At 41.8% G+C, this 22975-nt stretch overlaps 1 protein-coding gene and 1 long non-coding RNA gene across 2 annotated transcripts; one reads left to right on the top strand and one right to left on the bottom strand.

Annotated features, from left to right (window-relative positions):
* Positions 1 to 515: 515 nt before the first annotated feature.
* On the bottom strand, positions 516 to 8466 carry LOC143421474 (uncharacterized). The gene is made up of 3 exons (XR_013101134.1): positions 8215 to 8466; positions 7924 to 8135; positions 516 to 2280 (listed from the first exon to the last, which is right to left on the bottom strand). It is a non-coding gene; the product is annotated as an uncharacterized LOC143421474 (long non-coding RNA).
* Positions 8467 to 10138: 1672 nt separating this feature from the next.
* On the top strand, positions 10139 to 18684 carry nr2f1a (nuclear receptor subfamily 2, group F, member 1a). The gene is made up of 3 exons (XM_004544389.3): positions 10139 to 11473; positions 12928 to 13455; positions 17451 to 18684. Exons 1-3 carry the CDS (start codon positions 11044 to 11046, stop codon positions 17723 to 17725), a joined length of 1233 nt encoding a protein of 410 aa, XP_004544446.1. The 5' UTR covers positions 10139 to 11043; the 3' UTR covers positions 17726 to 18684.
* Positions 18685 to 22975: the final 4291 nt, after the last annotated feature.

The raw sequence follows: 22975 nt of genomic DNA, 5'->3' as shown, positions 1-22975 counted from the left end.
AAATTCATATGAAAGCTTTATAATTTGCTTCGCACTGAAAATACAGGCAACCAACTGGTCAGTAATGTATGGACATAACTAAGATGTCAAAGAAAGGAAAGAAAAATGTCAGTAATTGGAGCTTTGCAGGATTTCACTTTGTTCTTAAGAAACTGAGGAACCTAATGAGCAATATGCAAAAAACTCACTAATTGCTTGTCTGTGAAGGTAAAAATACACTAAAAAACAGATCACCATCTCACTATTCAAAGCAGTGTGCTCCATACGTGTGCTGAGATTTGCTGTGGTGATGCCCCAGCACAGAGCCACTCAGGGCGCAGATCTATCTGTGTGATTGAAACATGTGATCATCTTCCCTGTGAGGAGACAGCGTTGTCCAGGCCAAGATCCACGTGAAGCAGCTGCACAGTCTGTTGAATCTTGTAACACTCGGAGTCAAATGGTACCACAATTCAAGTGGGAGCGAAGAGTGGAAAAACACACACATACACACATATCAAGATTGATGTGTTTTTTATTAAGATCTTTGCTGTGTTGCATTGCCTCTTAGTAATCTTACATCATTATGAAATCAAATTCAAGAGCGTGATCCATTCGGCGCTACCGTCTCAGCCAGCTTTGTTGGTCTCGAGGCTCCTTTGCAACAATTGTGGCTGCACAGTCATCGATGGTGACTGTGTGTGTTCATATAACAGTGACTTTTGTAGCTGATGAAGGGTGGTGAGGTTCATTGCGTTTAAAAAAATGACAGTTTATGCAGAAACACTACAACAAAACCTTTATTTGCTGCCTTATTTTAACAGGGGGCTCCACTTACCTTTACCAGCTCCTGGTAAAAGGAATGCGGGTGGTTGGCTCCTTTCTTCCTCAAGACACAGGTGGTAGCATTCTGAGGAACGGCATGTTAGAAAGAAATCTGAAAAAATATTGTGGGCGGAGGAATAAAAGGAGGGGGGTGAATGTGGAGGGTGAAGGAAGAAGGAAGGGAGAGGTTGAGATTAGGAGTGGGTGGGGCAGCAAAGAGGAAGGGTAAAGGGAGTAAAGGGATGGAAAACGAGGAGTGGAGGGGAAAAAATCAAAAGGATGGAAAAATGTGGGGATATTGCAGCAGAGCGGATGGTGTGAGGGAGGCAGTGTGAGAAATGTTGCCGGAAATGCTAGAGCCAGCAGCGTGTGTAAAAAACCACACTGCAACATTTCTCATCCTTGACATCACTGACAGACTTTCCAAACACACACAGTGTGCTTTCAAAGTGCACGGTTGTAATATCCAAATCTTTACCGCAGCTTCTCCTCTCAGATCATACTCTTTTGTTTTCCTTCCTTCTGTAAACACGGCAGATGTCAGAGGTATTAAATTTAACCAGTGCTGTAATTCTTAATTTGAAGGGTGTGTGTGCTTTAAGATTCCCACAGCAAATACAATAAAACATGTTTGTGTGCAGTGAGAACATTCTTTGACTCGCTCTCGAAGCCGTAGAAGAGACACACTGAGAGGAGTGAAGGGGTGAGGAATGACGGATATGAGGAGAGGAGAGGAGGAGGACAGAAGATTGTTGTGGAATGTTTGCAGATCTGGCCAGAACTCGACCATCTCATTTGTCAGGGCTTGACCTCAGCTCTGGGGTTAAAGGTTAAAGGCAACATCTGAGGGAAACTGACTCGGCTATCTCACGGCCGCACACACACACACACACAGGCAAGTAAACACACAAATGTGTGAGAGTGTCTCTCCTTCTGCATGCTCTCACACATAATTCAAGCTCATGCACACTACATCTGTATATATCATCATTAATATCCATCCCAGTCTTATTTGTTTTATTAAAACCGAGTGTTATGTTGACCCCTAGCTATGAAAAGATTAGCTGCCAGTTTCCCAAAAGCATACCAAAGACTTTTTCCAAAACAAAGCACTGAAGAAGAATTTGAGTTCCAGGATGCTTGGATTCATTTCTGAGTAGAAAAGCTTGGAGTGTACTCGATAAACACACACTCCTGTACATAATGAAACAGAACAAATCAGGACTGGGCAATGGATTTCGAAGAGAGCAGCTCCTTAAAATCAAAGTAATGATTAATTCACCTTTTATGTTATATTTACCGCTCTTCGTGGCAAGTGGTCGCAATTCTCGTGCTTCTAAGCAGACGCGTCACTGTCACTGTCCTATGACCACACAACACTTGCCATAAATTACATCTCATCCGAGTGTCAGCCCTTCACCACACCAACATGTCCCACTGTGTGTCCAGGCAGCAGGCCACCGTGTTCCTCTTTGCCTGTGAGGTGACAAACAACACAAACTTAGCTGCAAAGGGCAAGGTTAACCACACGGAATCACTCAAACAAACTCTCTCCTCCAAGTTTCAAATTAAAGTGAGGACATAGCAGGAAATGACAATGTGTGTGGCCCGTTTCAGTGACCCACATAAACAGCAGACACCTGTGAGTCATATGAAATTAAAACAATTGGCTGATGGCAGCTACGCCTTGCATACTGAAAACGGCGGAACTCAGTCATGTTTGAGAGCATTTTTTATTATTATTATTATTCATTCATCTACAAATAAAGCGAAGCAGCAACTCACTTAATGTGACTGCACTTCCAGACACTTCTGTGCCCCTGTTAGGGAAACAAATTGTTCATTTTTTTGTTGTTTAAAATGCAGCCTTCCTCCCCGTTTCTCTTTTATTCAGCTTTAAAAAAAAAAAAAAAAAAGGAGAGAGAGACAGGTAGTGCAGTAGCTAATATTCATGGCTTTGAGATGCATTTTAAATCACACACCTTTGTCATTCTTTGGCCGGAGACATCAAACAGGTGCTATGAATAATTTATCTTAAGAGTTTCACATTGATAAGGTCACAATCTGCCAGGTCTGGACACTAAACACAGGCCATCTTCACACCTTCACTTTGCTGTCTTTTTAACACACATGTGCCCTCACACACACTAAAACACACTCCTTTTAAATGAAAACGTCAGCATGCGTATGTGTGTGTGTGTGTGTGTGTGTGGGTGAGAGAGAAAGAAGGAGTTAGTGTGTCTTTTGATGTAAATATTTTTAATAGTTGCTCGACTTAGAAATTGTGTGACGTGATAATATCTACATGTTAAGACATATTTCTCATACAGTATAGATCAATTTATGGCACAAAATATTTTTAAAGTTGGTAAATCTGCACGAATATGCCTCTCACTCAAACTGCCTCAGAGAATTACTGGGAAATGATTTCCTCTGTACTGATGTAAACTAGACTGCAGCAGCGTGCTCAGTCGCTCATGGTTCAGCTACACTACATTTCTAATTAATCCCCTGCTGTGTGTTGATTTTTTTTTTTTTCAGGGAAAAATGAGAGGAAAATAGTGCAGTGCTTATATCATGCCACTCATTCAAATTAGAAGGAAGGGATGGGAAAACTATAGCAAAGTATCACCAAAGGTCATCAGTCATTGCAAGGCACCATAGCCCATAATGTAAACATCAGTGTGTTAAAGTTACCAGAAGCGAACTAATTAGATTCGTAAATGCTGTCTGATGTGAAATTTTCTGCCATAAATATTTTGAAATGGGAGCTAACTCTCATAGGTGAGTCCGTCACCCACTACAGCGCTATGGCAGTGACAGGACAATCTGAACATTAAGCGCACAGGAAAACACTCCTCCGCTGTGCTGACCCCCCTCTTCCTTTTCTCTCCTCGTCTGTCTCTCGCTTCTTGTTCGCTTAAGAAGTAATCGCAATACTTAAAAAAAAAAAGAAAGAAGGTTTTGCACTCTTCTGTGTCGGAGAGTAATCTCGCTCTTCTGTCGCTGGGCTATATTTCTACAGTGTGTTGTCGGATAATGTGAGGATGGGATGAAAGGTAATCTGCGTGCAGAATTCCTAAAGCTCCCTTATCCTTGTTGAATTTCTCAAGAATTCCACCTTTGGCCCCCCGGTTTCCCTGAAATAAATTACCTTAAGGGTAAGATGCCTTCACGAACCCCCGGTTAGGTTTTTTTGTTTTGTTTTGTTTTGGGGTTTTTTGCGTTGCCCTCTTTAAACTCAGCCAAGCAGGTATTAAGTCCCGTTCTAATTCACTTTGTTGCTCAGGGCTGCATCTCTCCCTGAATATTTGACAGGCACTTGGGGAATGAGACTAAATTGTTTCCCAAACTTGCATGAAAATAGTCCTCACAATATTAAAATTGCGTTGTGTTGAGCATTTCTGATTACAGTGTTGCATTAAGTTGACACAGTAATATAAGCAGGTCGCTTTTAAGGCAAACCCTCCGGGCACTGACAGTCACAAGCCCTTCTGATAAAACATTTTCCCATGTCAGTTAATTTTCTGTTAGTTTTTCCCTGTGTATTGGGCTTAGCTACTGATTGATATACGCTAGGCTTCCTTCCACGCTGGTTTCCTAAGAAGTACACACGCTGTTGAAAAATCTGTTTCCCTTCATCTAGCTCCTGGTACTTAAAGTTTGGTTTTTTGGTGTACTACAAAATTACAGTGTTTGCACTGTGGAACCACGAGGGTTTCAGTGCTAATGGATTTATAATCTCCGTCTCTGGGACCATCCAGAGTAATTAGCACATAGGCTCTAAAGAAATGATGGTTAGTGAGCAATAAAGCCATTGCCCATAGCATAAACTGACAGCCCCTCTAACCTAACCAACCTAAAGTCTAATTGGGAAAGTCGTTGCAGTCATTGTCCTAAATTATAGTCTGGGATTCGAAGTCCCTGGAAAGAGACTTCAATTCATGACACGTTAACTGCAGGGAGCGCATCTCTGCACACACACATCTACAGTAAATATAATGAGAAAATAAACATTTATTTCCATGCAAACTAAAGCGGCATAATATAAAGATAAAAGCATGCAAGAAATGATCACGGTTGTTGTTAATAAACTTAAAATCGTGCACATCCGTTGTTGTTGGCAACTGAAAATGAAACTTTTTCTTTGTTTTGGGAATCACTTTTAATATATGTATAGTTTTCATTAATAATTAGTAAATGATTTATCGTGTGGACTCTGTCCTGCTAATTGTTTAGGTCTCCAAATAGTTCAAGCCCATATGCTATTACTGATTTTATATATTCCGACTATTTCTCACGAATCGTCTTTCCATTAAGAGCAATTAGATTATGTCTATTGAAAGTTGCTGATCCATTGGGGGGGGGGGGCAATGGGATAAAAGGCGATTTCAAGTGACCTTCCCGTCCCTTTCACACCAATCCGAGCCTCCAGAATAATTTGGGGATCAGTTTTGGACAAAAAGAAGCCCCTCAACACCCCCCACCCGCCCCAACAACCCATACCCTTCACCCACCCCCCTTTTCAACACACAACCACTCAGAGTAACAAAACCGCCAGTTTAAACATGAGAATTAGTTCTATTTTTTTTAATCAATATTATTAATTTTAACTTGCAAGAAAGATGTCATTTAGGTATTTTTTTACAATTCTTATATACTTTTTTAAGAACAGAGTAAGGTGTTGAAAAAACAAAAAGGGTGCAGAGTAGCAAACAGACTGCTGCTTTAAAAACCAAGTCAAAGTCTCAGTTGTTTTGAAGAGGTCACGTGACGTGTTATTTTAGATTTAACTACTTCAGCATAATTACAAAAACTAATTTCATTTTGTTTCCCAACTAAAACAGGGCAAATCAACGGACCACTACAGGTTTACTGTTAACACGAAGAAACAAATATGTTGGAAGTCAGTTATATATATATATAAATATCCCCAAAACATTAAACTGAAAGACTGGCAAAGGACTAAATTCTGTATTATCTCTTTCTTTTTTTGTCGTTTTTTGACTCACTCATTAGTAAGTAAGGTCAGATAAATGTAAATGCAAATTTTTCAATGTAAACACATTTTAATTAAAGTTAATTAAATATTTATATATCTATATAGAGAGATATAGATATAGATATATAGATATATATGGGAATATCTGTATTATATATAAGAGGTACACATCATTATCTCCCCTGGGTAACAAGCGCACCAAGGGTCTGTTTAGAACATGAAAAAAAAAAGTACAAATAACTTCTGTGACAAACTTTTTCACACTCCGCAGAAGCGGGGTTTAAACTTCTTTGGTGTAGCTATATCCTGTGCTCCACTTGACTTTTCATCAGTGTGTGTTACTCAAATAATAAACATTCGGGAGCAACATGGGAGATATTAAACGTTGCTTATAGTTGCATGCATAAAGGAGAACATCACTTCATTCCCTTTTGATGGTTTAATTGTCTTAATTTAGCACGCAGGTGTTGACGTCGCAGGGATCAGCTGTATGTGGCCCTTAAGCTCGGCAAGCAGAAACACAACACTCCTGTGTACACAGGAGACGTTTTGAGCTGAGGCCCCTGGAAAAGGTAATCAGCCTCTAAGCCCCATACAATGTCTTATTGAATATACTGCGGTTACAAACTCTGAAGTGATTACATACACACAATCAATAATAAACAGACCTTCAACGCTTTTTTTTTTACTAATGTTTTTTTTCCTACATCAGTTTGCATCGTTTTAAATGCTCTGAAATGCATTCCTGTTGTCATCTGGTGTTTTATTAGGGAGCCTTGCACTTATGACCTCAGTGTTTTCCCAACTGATTGTGCTGCTTGTTGGTTTCAGCTGCGTTAAAGTTGCATTTTGTGAGCTTTACAAAGTCTGAATTTGTGTACAGAGGGCATTATTGATCACAGATTTGGCAAAACTGCAATGTGCTTCCCATTCTTACAAATGTTTATCTAATAAGGTCCTTTGACAAAACTACCATGCGAGGGAAATTTAAGCAGCCATAGAAATTCTATTTGTGGTTTATTCAAGTTTTATTGCAATGGAAAATGTCAGCCTTGTCTATTTCGAGACCGCAAATAATCTGTTGCAAAGCAAACCGTTGCATTGCAGTCAAAGTAGGACTGCTGCTATATAATGCGCAAATGCATCAATCACCTGAATGACTCGCTTTGTTAATGTGATTATGTCATTCTTTAGATGTTTTTTTCCAATAAGTTCATATTTTATGGAGACGTCCGTATTTTTCTACCCGATTAAAAAGTGGAAACCTTAAGTATAGGACATGAAAAAATATTGCTTTGCTCACTTAGTATTAATTAGCATGAACTTTATTTCAGCATGGGAGGATTAGGTTAAATGTTATTATGTAAGGTTATTTTAGAAAGCCGTCTGGCACGCGCTTTGTCCTGGAATATATTAACCTGGCCCACGTTGCACATCGTTTATTTTATATCACTTTTCACTGCACTCCCTCCACATCAATAATGCTGCTTTGATGAAAAAAAAAAACATACACACACGCATACTCCATGTCGCTTTAAATTTCCTCTCAGCAACATTTTCTGACGCATAATGACTTCTTAGTGGTGCGCTAATTTTTATTTGATTTTATTGATTCATTTATTTATTTTTTGAATCTATAATGTATGCATCTAGTAATATCTTGGCTAAATTGGCACTTGGGAAAGAGTGTAGAAGATGGGCAACGCCTGGTCTCCTTGATCAGTCTTTTAATCCGGTGACACTATCGCTGAGACAAGCAGACGGTTATCGATCTTTTCATTATGTGTTCAACCAACAAACAGCTTCGCAGGTGAAGTGCACTGGACGTCAAAAAAGGGGCTCTCGTGTCCATTTGTACTCCAACCAGCCTGCACTAACATCACTACCATCAGATATACAAATCAGTGGGGAGAACGTGAAACGAGTGTCTACCGTCGCCCTTATCGTGGAGGGAGAAATGAGACTGTGCACTAGTTAAAAAGTTGTGACTTTGACACGACCCGGACTTCTGCACGCTTTAAAGTAAACGCTCCTGTGGCGGGACTCAAGAGAATTTTGTCCTTGCTTTCAAAAGCACGCGTGTGCATGGCAGAAGAAGTAATAAATAGTGCACTTGCCTTATCGGTGCCCGGTTTGCCCACGTAGAAAGCTGCTCCGCTACCGTTAACCACCGTCGCTGGCGCTTCTTCTTTTAATGTCCTGACGTCCACTTTCTCCTTTTTACTCTTGCCGATTCCCAGATTCTATTAGAGCGTCTACCCTGCTCCCATTCGCTGTCCCTCTCACTCTCACTCTCCTCTCCTCTTCTCCCGCGGAGACCCTTTCCAATCTGTAGAGTTAAATCTTAATGATACACTTACAGAAGAAGAAAAAAAAATCTTTGTCCGATTTAATCTTATTGGTTTCACCTTTTCAAAGAGCTAGAGATATGGCCGGGGAGTTTCAGTGGAGTGTCCGAGACAGGGACGGGAGAGAGAGCTCTCTTGTTGAATACTTAAAAAACAACCCATCCCTCCTATGCGTTTACAAAGGGGGCACTTGCATATTAACGCTCCTTTATGTCTGCTATTATCTCGGTGAGGTTAAAGCTCTGTTTACAACGTCTTTAATTCATTAAACAACAATTATACGTATTGTGCATAGTTACTGAGTCTCAGCACGGTATTACCATGTTTTTGGACATGTACGCACACGGTTTGGGGGTTTGTGTTCAATCTATATTCCGTGCGATCAAGAGTGTAGTGTATTATTGTCGCTATATTTATTCAGATGTAATAACACGTATTTTTTATGTTCGCTGAAGGTTTGGTGGGGTTTTTTGTTGTCTTTTGTTTTTTGTTTGTTTAAGTTATACATCCCTAACAACAAAACAGTTGTACATTTCATAACCTCGTGGATAAAAATATCCTGTTGTCTTTTATCCACACAAAGGATAAAAGACAACAGCGGCAAAGTTCGGACTTTTATATTTTTAAAATCCGCTTTTGCGATTTAAAATGCATGTCTGATGAGTTATGGATGCATTTATATGAGGCTGTAATTGTACAATGTACGCTAGATGGCAGCGCGATCCAGACATTTTTGAGTTGGAGAGGCAGTAAGCCTGCAGAAACCCTGGTACAAGAAAAAAGCCGGAATCCCCATGCAAATTGTCAGTAACTTCACATTTTGAATTACTGTCATTATTAAGACATAATATGACACCGGCTCAGTGATTGTAGAGACTATAGGACCTTGGTAATTATTGAATATTGCTCATTCCTCGGTCTAATTTTAGAGATTTTCGGCCGCTGGCAAGGCATCCCGTTTGTATAACACTGTCTTTTATGCATCATTCTTCCCACTGACATTTTCTTTCTCTTATTAACTGGTTTAAACTAAACGTTAAGTTTTAATCAGCGAGACTGTGCCGATTACAGGCAACGATGTACCGCAATGCGCATGCCAAGGACAAAACAGCCTGTGAAAATATCAATCCATGGCAAAACATTAATGACATCCGTTAATTCTATAATGAAGATAACAGTCCGAGACAAACCATTTTGAAACTTCGGGGAATTTCTGAAGCAGAATCCCCCTTTTGCCGCTGTGTACATTTTTTTTATTTTTTATTTTGGGTATATTTGTCGTGCGTAAAATCTTTGTCCACTCTTTCCTTTACCCCGCTTTTTTGCTATTCTGTCCAGGGTTTCTTCCTCTTTTTTGGTGACAATAGACGGCCCATACTAATCAGGTTTCAAAGTAAATAGCAGCGCGGGGCGAGCTCAATGTAAATTGTGCCTGTCAGAGCCCCCCCCCCCCCCCCCCAGCCCCTCCAGTCGTCGATGGCAACACTGCAAAAAATGTCCGTCCTCAGACCTCAGTCATTCGGTGCTGGAACCGAAGCGGGAGACTGAATCTTCCATCCAGGGGGTGAGATGCTTCTACTTGTTCCTAATACCAATCGATCCATCACTGTAAAATTCATAACATCGACTATTAATTACTAAACCGATCTCCCGCACGGTTGTCTTGATGTCAACATATCGACTCTTAAAATAACCCCCAAAACGACTCAAAATGCGATCGGAAACAAGGGGGATTCTATAAACTACAGTTATTTGTCTTTTTCTGCATTTTCAGAAAACAAAAATAACATTGGAACATTTGAACAGGAGACCCGGTGACTTATTTGGATGGACACTTTTTGCAGTGAATGAACGGAGGGGGACTCTAACCAATAGAGAGAAAGAGAGGGCTTGGCTATAACCTTAGCCTCCCATTTTCTCTCTCCCTCCCCCCCCCTCCCTCCCCCCTTCTCCTCCTCTCCTCCTCCTCTATGCAGGGCTCTGGCCAGTCAGTCGCCTTTGATTATCAGTCTCCAGCAGCCCCTCTCTTGGCTCCTTGACATGAGCACCATATAAGGCGCAGCGATCTCCATAGAAACGTGTCAGTTTCAATAGTAGTGTCAAAGTTCACTATATACAGACATTCGCGCAGATCCCCCGTTTCGGAAACATTGCTCTGCTGGTCCTCCCGTTTAAGCGCATTCATTTTTTGGGTCTCTCCTTCTTCTTGCATATTCTATCAGTTGTTGGTGTTTTTCCTCTTCTTTTTTTTATCTTTTCTCTTCGTATCTCCATTCCTCCTGCTGGAGAGAGGTGAAACTATACATGGGCACTTCATTCGGCGAAACGGTTTTCTTTCGCTGCCTGGCGAGATGATGAGGTTTATTTAAGACTATAGATGTAAAAATCCAGCTCTTCAGTTTTTCCTCCCCTCCTATACGACGAAGACGGGAGTGTAAAGGAGCACGGGGAAGAAAAGAAAAAGGAATTTATCTCCGCAGCACTTTGGATCGCGTGTCTTTCCAGCAAAAGCTTCTTTTTTTCTCCACTCGTTCCTGCGTCCATGTGAATCGCTCCTGCCTTCCCTTTGTGGCTATTTTATATCAAACTGCAATTTGTTACGTCTGGACTCGGGTTTTCCTACAAGATTAGGGATTCCTGAATGGCTGACTGCAATTTACCTTGGAACTGGCCTCCCGATACTTGCATATCCTGATCGGGTGCCTATTCAATCGCACTCCTGAATTTTGAATGTATTGATCGCGTTGTACTCTCCTTCTCACACCATATGAGATTGCGTGCTCCGATTTGACTTTGCACTGCCCCGTCTTTTGAGATCTCATTTTTCTCTTCTACGCTTCATAAACATCGGCGATCATTTCGCTTTATAGCACTTTCCGGGGCCGAGATATGGCAATGGTAGTTAGCGTTTGGCGAGATCCGCAGGAAGACGTGGCCGGACCTCCGAGCGGCCCCAACCCAGCAGCGCAGCCGGCAAGGGAGCAGCAGCAGGCGGCATCGGCGGCGCCGCACACTCCGCAGACCCCCAGCCAGCCGGGACCCCCGTCCACGCCGGGAACGGCCGGGGACAAGGGGAGTCAAAATTCTGGACAGAGTCAGCAGCATATTGAATGTGTGGTTTGCGGAGACAAATCGAGCGGCAAACACTATGGCCAATTCACCTGCGAGGGATGCAAAAGTTTCTTCAAGAGGAGTGTACGGAGGAACTTAACATACTCATGTCGTGCCAATAGGAACTGTCCCATTGACCAGCACCACCGAAATCAGTGCCAATACTGTCGGCTGAAGAAGTGTTTAAAAGTGGGGATGCGGCGGGAAGGTGAATATATATATAATTTTTTTAAGCCAACTCATGATTACGCATCATCCTAGTAGCAGAATAACAGAGCTGCCATGTTGCATTAAGGTCACAGGCTATATGGCTGGGCATACTGCAGTCTCCATCCATGTTTGAGAGGGATGTTTGCATGAATGGTTAGTCTGAGAGAGGGGTTAAAAAAAAGGCCAGTGCAGCCACAGCAGCTATGCTTGTGAATGCAGGTCGCCTGAACAAAGCGACTCGTCCAGCTGACCCTCTTTATTTTGTGTTTTTCTTTGCAGGCTAAACTGAGTTCTTTGCGAGCAAAGGCGTAAAGTCGAGCAAGCCCATTTTATGTATAGCTTTTAGACCAGAGGACCGATTTCTATGTGTGTATGTGTGTGTGCCTGTTATGTTTGTCTCTGTATGTGTGCGTGTGTGTGTACAGTGAGTGTGTACAGTATGTGTATGTGTGTGTCTGTGTACAGTGTGCAAGGCTAATAGTCCCTACCATCAAGTATCTGCAGCTTACTAATTTATAATTGTACAGTAGGATTTGTAGCCCGAGTTTCCGTGAATGTGAGGCGAACACAGTACAAACCCACGTCTCTCTGGCTCCTTATGCTGACTAGACAGCTCAAACACACTAAATAATGTCGCTGAAGTTGTTCGTGGCTCCTTGTTTAGCTTGGTGCATTACAGGCCTTATAACTTTGCTCTCTATGTCAGGTGTTTGATTCCAATTTATGTAGACATCCCTCCGTTTAAGCCTATTATTTGCAGTACACACTACGAGCCCATGCATAATGTACACCGACTTGCATTAATTTTTTATTTATTTTTTAATATTAAACAATTGCCGGATTCCTTTTAATCCTAGCTGAGCGCTTGATGTGGGCAAAACGTGCAAATGTGCCTGCATTTAGCAGTAATTATCAATCGTATTTCGAACACGTTTGGCCGCTTTTAAAAATTATTTTCCAAAACACGACCCCACGTAACAACAGTGCAAAAGTGCCATGCAATTACGCCTCAAAACATCAAAGGGAGCAAAATTGTCAAATCTACTTTTAGATAAGAAATATACATGTGTGTGTGCGCGCGTGTGTGTGTGTGTGTGTGTGTGTGTGTGTGCTGTGTGTAAAAGGGAATATATTTTTCATTTGCATTCAACCTCATATACTTTGCATCCCTAAATACAAATGCAGTGTGAGGAACGAGGGACATAGCATATCTGTTCTGATAGAATAATTTTCTGTGAAATATTACAGTCTTACGATCAGGGCACAGTAGTCAATATGTTTTGAAAAGCGTGCTGAATTTTTTATTTCAGTGCATGCCTTTTTTTCTTTTTTCTTTTTCTTTCACTGAGAAGAAGCACACAAGCTGCAGCTTGCATCATGGTTGTACTACTCATGAACAATCTTTATCAGTTCTGGATGCACATTTCCTCTTTTTTTCTTTCTTTTTGTCAGCGGTTCAGCGAGGACGAATGCCTCCAACCCAGCCCAACCCAGGCCAGTACGCACTGACGAACGGGGACCCTCTGAATGGCCATTGCTATCTGTCCGGATACATCTCGTTATTGCTGCGGGCCGAGCCTTACCCGACGTCCCGGTACGGGAGCCAGTGCATGCAGCCCAACAATATCATGGGTATCGAGAACATCTGCGAGCTGGCGGCTCGATTGCTCTTCAGCGCCGTGGAGTGGGCGAGAAACATCCCTTTCTTTCCCGACCTCCAGATCACCGACCAGGTGTCCCTTCTCAGGCTGACGTGGAGCGAGTTGTTTGTGCTTAACGCAGCCCAGTGTTCCATGCCTCTGCATGTTGCCCCTCTGCTTGCCGCGGCGGGCCTCCACGCCTCCCCGATGTCTGCGGACCGCGTCGTGGCTTTCATGGATCACATCCGGATCTTCCAGGAGCAAGTGGAGAAGCTTAAGACCCTGCACGTAGACTCGGCAGAGTATAGCTGCCTCAAAGCCATAGTGCTTTTTACATCAGGTGAGTGTCCCACATGTCACACAAAAACATGCCTAAAATCAAATGAGGCCTAGTTCCAGTAATGTCAGTGGGTGCATGCTCCTTAAAGCGAAGTGCTGTGACATCAATAATATGGCTGTCAGGTTTAGGCTGGTCACAAATCTGAGATTACGAGATGTTTGTGTTGCCGATGAAAGCTATTTTGTCAACAGCTTGCTACATATCCACTTACATGCAATTCCATGTCAGCTGTAGCCGCAGTATAAGACGTGTAAACAAATCCAGATTGAGTAAGCGCATCAAGTTTTTCAAGTGCATCACTCACTCCCAGTGCTTTTTTAAAAAGGAGATAATTAACATTCTCATGTGTAAATATTTTATAATTGTTGAGTTTAAAGTTTTCTGAACATGTCTGAGCCGAGGCTGAAATTGTTCGCCTCCATAAATTTTGGAACAGGTGTCAAATAATTGAGCGTAAAGATTAAATAGTCTATCACCGGGTGATATATGACAGCTGATGCACTTATGAGTGTCGGTGCGTGCTTTTATCCTTGCTTTTCGTGTGCAAACACATGTCTTGGAGTTGGGGGGGGGGGGGGGGGGGGGGGGGGGGTTGCAGGAAATAATCCTTAGCAGATTGAGAACAAAAAAGCTGATGAAAGTTGACTAGTAGGCTGTGTCAGTGGATCGCTTCTGTAGGACCTAGAGTAGCCCTGCTGCTTAGACTGTTTGTTGATTGCTTAGAGCCGATCTATTAATTTTCTTAGTTATTAATGGTTTGTTTCATTGCACAGCTTTGAAAAAGTAATCAGCTTTTCTTTTTTTCTGTCTTTAAAAAAAAAACTTGCGTAGGTCATTGTTTAATTGACGGCCGACTGGGGCGAGGTTATAAAGGTCCTTATTTATGCTCGATGCACAATTTGGATGGTATTTTGGAGTTAGCTGTGTAGGCTTGCTGGCGGTAGGCCTGTTATGTCAGGGGAGTCTGTTGATTATGGGAAGGAAAAGGAAAGTCTAAACTCGCTTGCAGGCCTCAAAGTACTTTGTGAACTTACCTCAAAGTTTTGACCTCATTTTCTCACGCTTGGCCCGTCCCAAAATTCTGCATTTAAGTTACATATTATCTATAATTGCGCATGCTCATAATAAAATATTCAGTTTTGCTGTGCTTTTCAGATTTGGCTTTATATAAAAATAATTGGCACATTCATTATCCCTAGAAAGCGGCATAACATTTTAATGTGAAAGGGGTTACACTTGTCTTTCAGTGTGTTTCAGTGATAATTAGGCCTATTTATTATTAAATTATCTTCGCTGAGAGAGCTAAAACTTCACACATATATTACCTTTACTGTTTCCATATTAAATTATATTATGGCTGTATTCTGTTCTTTTATATTTAATTACATTACTTTATTATTTTATTATCATATATTACTTTCAATTATTTTTTTTATTATGTTTTCACAAAATTTTCGCACATCATATTAAAATATCTCACAGTGTGTATTATGAGGATTTAAATTATCCCAAAAAGTTCAGTGCTCACTAAAGTTAAACAAAAGGAGCACAGAGTTTGTATTCCAGCTACGAAACCGCCGTCAACTTTTACTTTTCCTCTTTGGTGAAAACATTACCACATAGGTTTTCCTACACTTGGAGAACTTAGTAATTGTTTATATTTTTAGTTTCAGAAGTCATAATAACTACTTCAGTTTGGGGCTTTGACAGTTTGGTTAATTTGATACGCCAATTTTTGGTGGCCCACTGGGAAGTAAATATATGTTTAAGACAAACAATACGTATTTGGTCTCTGTTACCGTTTTAGGTAATATCACAGCCTTTTAGATTCGCTTTGCTCAATATTAGCCCACACATCCTGTAATGTAGGTTTGTGCAGTGACATAGCTGACTATATCCTTTTAGTGCACAGCGTTTCAGTAATTCACCCCAGATTACCCAGAGAAACTCCATACACACATTAACATCCTCCATGTTTTCTAACAGATCATTTAGTTAGTTTGATAGGCTACAACTGGTGTCGGCTATAGAAAGTCATGTGGCACTTTGCCAAGATCAGCGTGGATTGTTTGCCTTTAATAACGCTCGACTTGTCAGTATTTGATGCATAAATAATAGTGGTCAGGCTAAACTATTCCGTAAGAGTTCAGGATCATTGTCTTGCATTAACTCCTTATCCACATGTGCACACTGTGGTGTGTGTGTGTGCCTTTGCTAACTCAGTGAAATAGTCGTTTGTGTATCTGGAAGCTATCTTTTCCTGTGTCCCACTCTATTGAGGTTATGGGGTGCAGTGCTGCAGACAGGGCCTTATGGGGAGCTATGGGGTGTCTTTGACCGGCTTTCTCTCCACGCATACGTTCATATGAAACATATTTTCCGCAATGCTTTGAACACCTTATATGGCTGCATTGCAAAATTCATGCCAAGCACTTGATTTTACTAGATATTTCCTAATGTAATTAACTTCAGCCGCATTGATTGCTGTAGATTTTAAAAGGGACACTCAGCGTTAATCCAAGGGGATTTGCATACATGGTGCTTTGACCGGCCGGACAAGGGTCACAGTAAATCACCCCGAGATCTCAGCGTTGGCCTCGGGTTCATAAGGTTATTGTGTCTGGCCATAGTGAATTATAACACTGAGAAATTAAGAATAGGCTTAAAAGTGTCTTCCAGCGCTAAATATATAGTGCTTAAAACTAAAGCTCTCATTCTTTAGTAGTTTCCACAAAAGCACGGCTTTCTACGAGATCTTTTAAGGACAACCTAGCCTTCATGTGGGATATATATGAGAGCGGTTACGCTGTTTGCGTTTACAGACGTTTATAAGCAGCGCAATACGCATGCCCGGATTGTGAAAAAAATCAGATTTTTTAACAAGCGATTAAAACGTATAAGACACTAATAAGACTGATTCGAGCCTTATTTGCCTTTGTCTGTACTGAAGCGTGGCTGCATATCCCACCAGTTACCACCTAACACGTCTCGCCTACGTTGTGCACAGACTCATTTTCTGACATTTTATGTCGCTTCTGTGTGACTATTGACTTCACCTCCTCTAATAAATTTGATTGCTTTTAGGGCCCTGTCCTATAGGCTCCATCGAAAAACAGGCCAAGAGTGGTCTATGGAGAGAAGAGCGGCGAAATCACTTAGCAGCTTACTACAGAGTAATTAGGTCACATTACATCTAGTGTAATTTCAGATTCATCAGTGCCGTTTATGTTTCCATATACTTGAATCCCCAGAGCCCAGACATTAAGAGCAGGGGCCTTTAGCCCTGTAGCCAACCCTTCGTCTTTTGCCATGTTGCCCGCCACTTCTTACTCTATATGTCTGCAATAGGTTTAATGACATTTAGAAATATATTCCGGTTGACTGGTTCAAAGAAAGGTAGCGACATCGTCCTCCGAATTGTGCATCATCCTACTGCAGCAGCAAGTCCCCTGTTTGTTCTCTGGGCTATAACAGTCCCACTCGCTCAGTGTGATGTAGCATGTTTGGGCAGCATGTTTGTTCATTCCACATTGTCAATAACACATAATGGCGGGTGTTGAATGATAACCAGAGCGCTTTTGCGGGACACGAATTAGGTATGGTAAGGTGTGCACTTGCCAAAGCCCACTTGGGGTAAAAAGTAACCATGTGCCTTTGTGTTCAGTACTCTGTGGAGAAAATGTCAGCGAATATATCGGCAATATAAATTGATTTGTGCGCCTTTAAAAATAATTTGTAAAAGAAAATGTAGGCCTACGTGGGTTTGAGAACACTCTTTCTTTCGCCTGTGTGTTTCTCTCCAAGCTTGGCGGCCTGACATAGTTTGGAATATAATTTTAATCATAGATTTTCAGTTATTTTTTGACTTTGTTCCTCGATATCAGATTCAGGCACTTTTTTCCACAACGTTTTTTAGCCCGGGGCTAAAAAAATAAGGACTCTAACCACAGTGTATTGTGTGCTTGTGTGTGTGTGCGTGTGTGTGTCTTTCTCAGACGCTTGCGGCCTGTCGGACGCTGCTCACATCGAGAGTCTACAGGAGAAATCCCAGTGCGCCCTGGAGGAGTATGTGAGGAGCCAGTACCCGAACCAGCCCAGCCGCTTTGGGAAGCTGCTGCTGCGGCTGCCCTCTCTGCGCACCGTCTCCTCTTCGGTAATCGAGCAGCTGTTCTTCGTGCGTTTGGTAGGTAAAACTCCTATTGAAACCCTCATCAGGGATATGCTATTATCCGGGAGCAGCTTCAACTGGCCTTACATGTCCATCCAATGATCCTTATATGAAAGTGGAAAAAAAGAAAGGAAAAAAGGACCAAAATTCAGCACCCCTCACCCCATCCTCCTTCAAGAAGACTATATATAGGACCTTTTCTGAGAAACTTGGAAGACATTACTTTTTTTCTGTCTTCTGGGACTGTGATGGAATACATTATGTACAGAAAAATATTGGAACTGGACTTTACACCTGTGTAAATCCACTCTCATCTTCAAGAACAAAACTCTTCATTTTGTAAAATACTAGTCTTTATTTTACTTTTTTGTAAAAAATACAAATAAAATGAAAAACATCATATGCGCAGTAAGAAAAAAGAATCAAGACTTAGCGGGAAAATAATGTTTCCAAGCAATTATAAGAATTGTCCTGTGTCTATGTACCTCTCTGTTTTGTATTATTTCTGGTTCTAAACCAGGGTTTCTGTGATTCTATACTAATAATTTTTTGATATAACCTTTTTGCTTCTTATAATGAGTGCGATATATGTTGTCGAAGCTATGTTCTCCAAGAATTAAAATTGAAGTGAGAATTTAAAAACAGAAAAATAAAGAAATTTAGACAAATAAGAAACAGTCTAATCGCTATGACAATATCACCACTGATGGTTGAACTTTTTCCCAATTGATACGATGGACCTGCAACAGCAGCAAACTGACCTCCAGGACATTTTTACTGACATTTTTACTCCAGGACGTCTGGGGCGCCTTTACCCGGACCATAAGTGCGTGTGGAGTCGATCATCAGTCACAGAGGAGAGACATGAAAATCAAAAGCACTTTTAATATATCATTTCAAATACATTTTGTTTGTTTCGTCTTGAAAATTTTCATTGTTTCTTGAATTTTATTGGTTGTTGCCTTCAATTTGCTTACTCCATGATGCAGCTTTTTGCAGAAGGGTCGGTTGATGAAGTTGTGTGATGGTGACTGTACTATTAAAAAAGAAATAGGCAACGATGTCTCCTTCTCAAGCGTTTTCCTACAAGCAAATGTCAAGATGCTGTGGCTTATTTTATACCATCTGGGGGAATATGTTATCTCTGTGCGCTGCTAGATTCTATAAGAGAAAAAACCCGCAAGATATCCCTTCATTTACTGAGTAAGAAACACAAAATACTTTTCTCCTCTATTTTGTCTGACAGTGAAAACGAGATGATGCGCGAATTTAGTGTGGTAATTACACAAAAGGACGCATGCCTTACATTTTTAACAGACCCACTGACATAACTGGCAGTGCGGATGCAACGGAAGGGAGACTATACGTGCGGAACTACAGCCGTGAGCTCTCTGCTAGCCTGTGAGCGCATTAATGTTTAATATTTTTCCCAGACAGCAAGGGAAGCCTGCGCACCACACAGAGCCACCTCTGTCCTTCCTCCCGTGGCTTAATCAAGGTGATTCTCCACAAACCAAACAATATTCCCCATCTACCCCGTTCTTAAAAACCCTGCCTTGATAGTGCTTGCCTCAATATTGATGTGGGCGTCATTTGGCAAAAGGGTTAGGCCCCGCTGCAAAGCTGCTGTGATATGCGTGATCAATCTGGAAAATGTATTTTACAGCATGTAAGCCAGTCGATAGGAACACCGAGTGTGATGCATTGTGTGGGAATAGAGAGGAGAAAGGAGGGAGGGAGGAAGAGAAAGAAAGAGAGAGGGGGGGTAGAGAGACTATTGGAGCCAGTGCTGAGACAAACGAGAGAAGAAACGCGTCAGGAAGAAGTCAAGTGTATATCTGTGTGTGTGTGTGTGCGCGCGCGCGCGCACGCGTGCGTCCATGAGCGAAACTAGAAAGACGCAAAGATATGTAGCCTTGGTTTGCCTTATGCACTCAGGGTGTAATGAGTCCATCGATAAGTCTTCAATGTGTTAGATGGGCTACCTACAGTTGGTGTCCTTGCATTGGCCTGTTTCTCACAAGCGTTCTCTCTCGCTTTTTTGTCTCCATATCCTCCCCAAATGACAAAGGAAGCCCGGTTATTTACCTGGCTCTACCCACACTGGCAATACTGCATTACACTAACACCCAGAGTGATAAAACGTGATAAGTTGGACGGCGTTATGAGGGAGAAAATGGGGTTTTGGTGTGACAATTATTAAATTTGCCTGTTATCCCCACCAGCCCATCATCACCACCACCCTTCATCATCAGACGTGTTGCTCGTCTGCCATATTGTCCACATCTTCATCTGCTGACTGGCAGTGATGAGGGGCAGTAGAACAGGAGCTGAACTGCATGTAGCACGTTAAAATGCCTGGATTTGATATTGCCATATGTTATCTACCTTATAGGAGTTGGGGGGAGGGGTGCTCGTGTCAGTGGTTTATTTGGTTTTTCTTGCTTGCTTCGCTCAAAGGCTTCAGTATTAGACTATTCATTAGTTGTTGCCAATGTAGGAATTCTAGGAAGGTTTTCATTTAGGTTTTTATCCGTTGTTCTCCAGCAGAAAATCTATTTTGTTTGTATTATGGCTCATGCCTGTTTCTCGAACTCGACCTGTCACTGGGCCATGCGCTGTGTTGTTACCTGAAACACTGTACAAAGATAAATGCTCTTCAGTTTGGATGCTGGTTCCGTGTTGTGGATGTGATACTTCTAGAGTATTAGTTTAGTTGAAAATTGTAGAAAAATCAGCTGATGGGGCTTTTCATTTTAGGGTGGAGACAGAATTCGATTTTTAAGGCAGTTAAATAAATGAAAAATAAAAACAGCGACACGTAACCAGCAAAAACAGCAACCTTAGAAACACACCTTGACGCGCTAGTAATATTTAGCCCATTTTGATTTTTGGTGTGTGTGTGTGTGTGTGTGTGTGTGTGTGTGTGTGTGTGTGTGTGTGTGTGTGTGTGTGTGATTTTATTTGTTTGCGTCTTTGTTTGTGCGTTTTCCGAATAATCCAGAGGATTTCCTGGATGTCGGACTGTGCGTGAGATTTATTTTTACATTTTATTTTAATTTTTTTAAAGAAAACGAATGTGGCTCCTCCGTGGTCATCAAAGCAGTTCAGAATGCTTTTGTTTTATGTAGCTCTGGTCTAAACGGTTTGCTGGGTTAATAAACGCAGCTTTCAGCTGGTTGTCTCCACATAATGTATTCAAAATCCCTCTAGAGTGACTATCTTTTATCCTCTTGCTGAGAGCATTCTGTTATACAATTGTTACACTGCAGGCTATATAAAGCAACAGTTCAAAAACAGATAAAATGGTGGCATGTGTTCCCAATTAACGTTTCTGTATAGGCAGTGCGAAGCAAAACACATGAGGACTCTTGGAAAAATGATATTTTGTATTTACGCAGTGGACCCATTTTTGACAGAGGCTTAATTTAGTATATTACGTAACACTTCAATTACTAAGATAATACGCGTTAAACAACAGTAATGTTTTCTTTATTTTACAATCAGCCGTTTATCACCAAATGTCTTATGTCCTGATGTGATGACAGCATTAGTATTAATTAAATGAAAGTTTAAAAAAATGAAAAGCATAAAGGAGCAATAAGAGAAAACTAAACGCACCGTCAGATTAGACCCTAGCTGCGTTGGGTAAAGGAGATAGATGTGTTGTACACTTTAAGCTCCATTTGTGTCTCTGTAATTTCGGAAACTCCGGTTACCAAAGTGTTACTACGAAATGAGTTAAATAACCATTTACCTTTGTCTGGTTTCATTCATCAAACCACAAGTGGAGGACTCCTAACACGGGGGGCTATTTGTTTGCTTTACACAAGCAGCTGGGTGCGATTTCACGTTTGAGATATCTGTCTGAAAGCGAAACATTTATTATCCTAAGTTGTCAGCGAGCCTATTTCTCCAAAACCCTCAATGCAAACCAGTGGTTTTATGCAGCAGTGGAAATGTCCTATTGGCGTCACACGTCACTACATTTCACTTATAGTAGCCCGGCTTCTCCCGGTCACATTTGACAAATACTGTTGTTTGAGACAGTAACAATTTCTAAAACAGCGGCTGCTCGTACTGGTGGGAGATTTGGGGTGGGGGTGGGGGGGGGGAGAAGACTCTGAAGTGTGACACGGCTTATTTCTCACACTGTCTCGTGCATAAAAAATGGCGACAACACGGGACAACAAGTGCTTCACCGGGTCTACCAGGCACATTGAAATAAACTTGCAAAATGGCTGAGAGCACGCAGTGAGGACGAATGTCCGAAATGAAAATGATTCCCGTGACATGTTTGCTGTATCTCTGCAAACAGTCCGAGATTCTAGCTGTGTTCAGAGTGCACGGTCAGTGGAGAGGGGCATATCGTGTGATTACAGTGTGTTGCTCTGAGATCTGTCCGCAGACCACATAGGCAACCTTTAAGCCATGGATCAAATCCAGCCCTTCGGGGTATAGAGTATGCCTAGTTGTGAATGTGACAGAAGGGGGCGCCTCCCTGCTTGCACGCACGCGCGTGTGCGCTCCAGTGTTTGTCAAGACTGTGTCATCTGCGCTTGTAGGCAAATGTTCGGATTTTCACGTATAATTGTGAGGTGTTTGTGTATGTATGCGTGCGGGTTCGCTCCTTGCCCGCTTGTGCGTAAAAGCGTGCATCTACCAACGTAACTTACGCGTGTGTGCGTGCGCCGCTGGCCGAGGGAGAGAGGTGATTGTGAAAAAGCCCCGATCGCTGTGTAAGCGGATCCCTTTGTGTTGATTTAGGAAGACGTTTGCTGTATATAACGTTCAAGGCTGATAATATCATTGCCTGGCCAGATAAATAAAGCATTGGCCAAAACCATCGGGTCAGCTATCGATCCGCTTTTTCTCCCTGAGAGAGTGGGGGGTGGTGGGTTGAGGAAAAAGAAGGAGAGAAAGGGAGAGAGAAAGGGAGAGAGACCTCACTCATTAGCATTCCACAGCCATGGACTAAACGCTGACAACTAACAGAGATATCCAGCTCTACACCACTGCATACATTTCCCCCCTTTGTCTTCTTCCCCTGGCCCTTCATTTCCAGCGGACAGATCTCTCGTCACAGCCAACACATTTTTATTTATGCCCTCTCCACTCCTTTTGCACGAATGGACCCCTTGCACAAGAGAGAAAACCTTCTAGTAAAGCAGAGAATAAAAGAGGGGGGTGATGTTGTAAAAGCTGTGCAGAAGTGACAGCGCTAAGCACACTGGCTTTACTTGAGAGAGATACAATTGTGTGTGACTTGACAAAATAAAAGTGGGAGACGTTTTAAATTGCAACTTTAACTGCCACGATTTAGACATTTTAGGATTTTATTTATTTATTTAT

Source organism: Maylandia zebra, linkage group LG12 (assembly GCF_041146795.1).
Source record: "Maylandia zebra isolate NMK-2024a linkage group LG12, Mzebra_GT3a, whole genome shotgun sequence".
NCBI classification, from domain to species: Eukaryota; Metazoa; Chordata; class Actinopteri; order Cichliformes; family Cichlidae; genus Maylandia; species Maylandia zebra.
Note: the sequence above shows the minus strand (reverse complement) of the source record. Positions and strands in the feature narration are given on the sequence as shown.

Coding starts and splice junctions, on each gene's coding strand:
- nr2f1a (XM_004544389.3), top strand. CDS start 11,044: ATGGCAATGGTAGTTAGCGTTTGGCGAGATCCGCAGGAAGACGTGGCC. Junction 11,474..12,927: donor AGTGGGGATGCGGCGGGAAG/GTGAATATATAT, acceptor TCTTTTTGTCAG/CGGTTCAGCGAGGACGAATG. Junction 13,456..17,450: donor CATAGTGCTTTTTACATCAG/GTGAGTGTCCCA, acceptor TGTCTTTCTCAG/ACGCTTGCGGCCTGTCGGAC.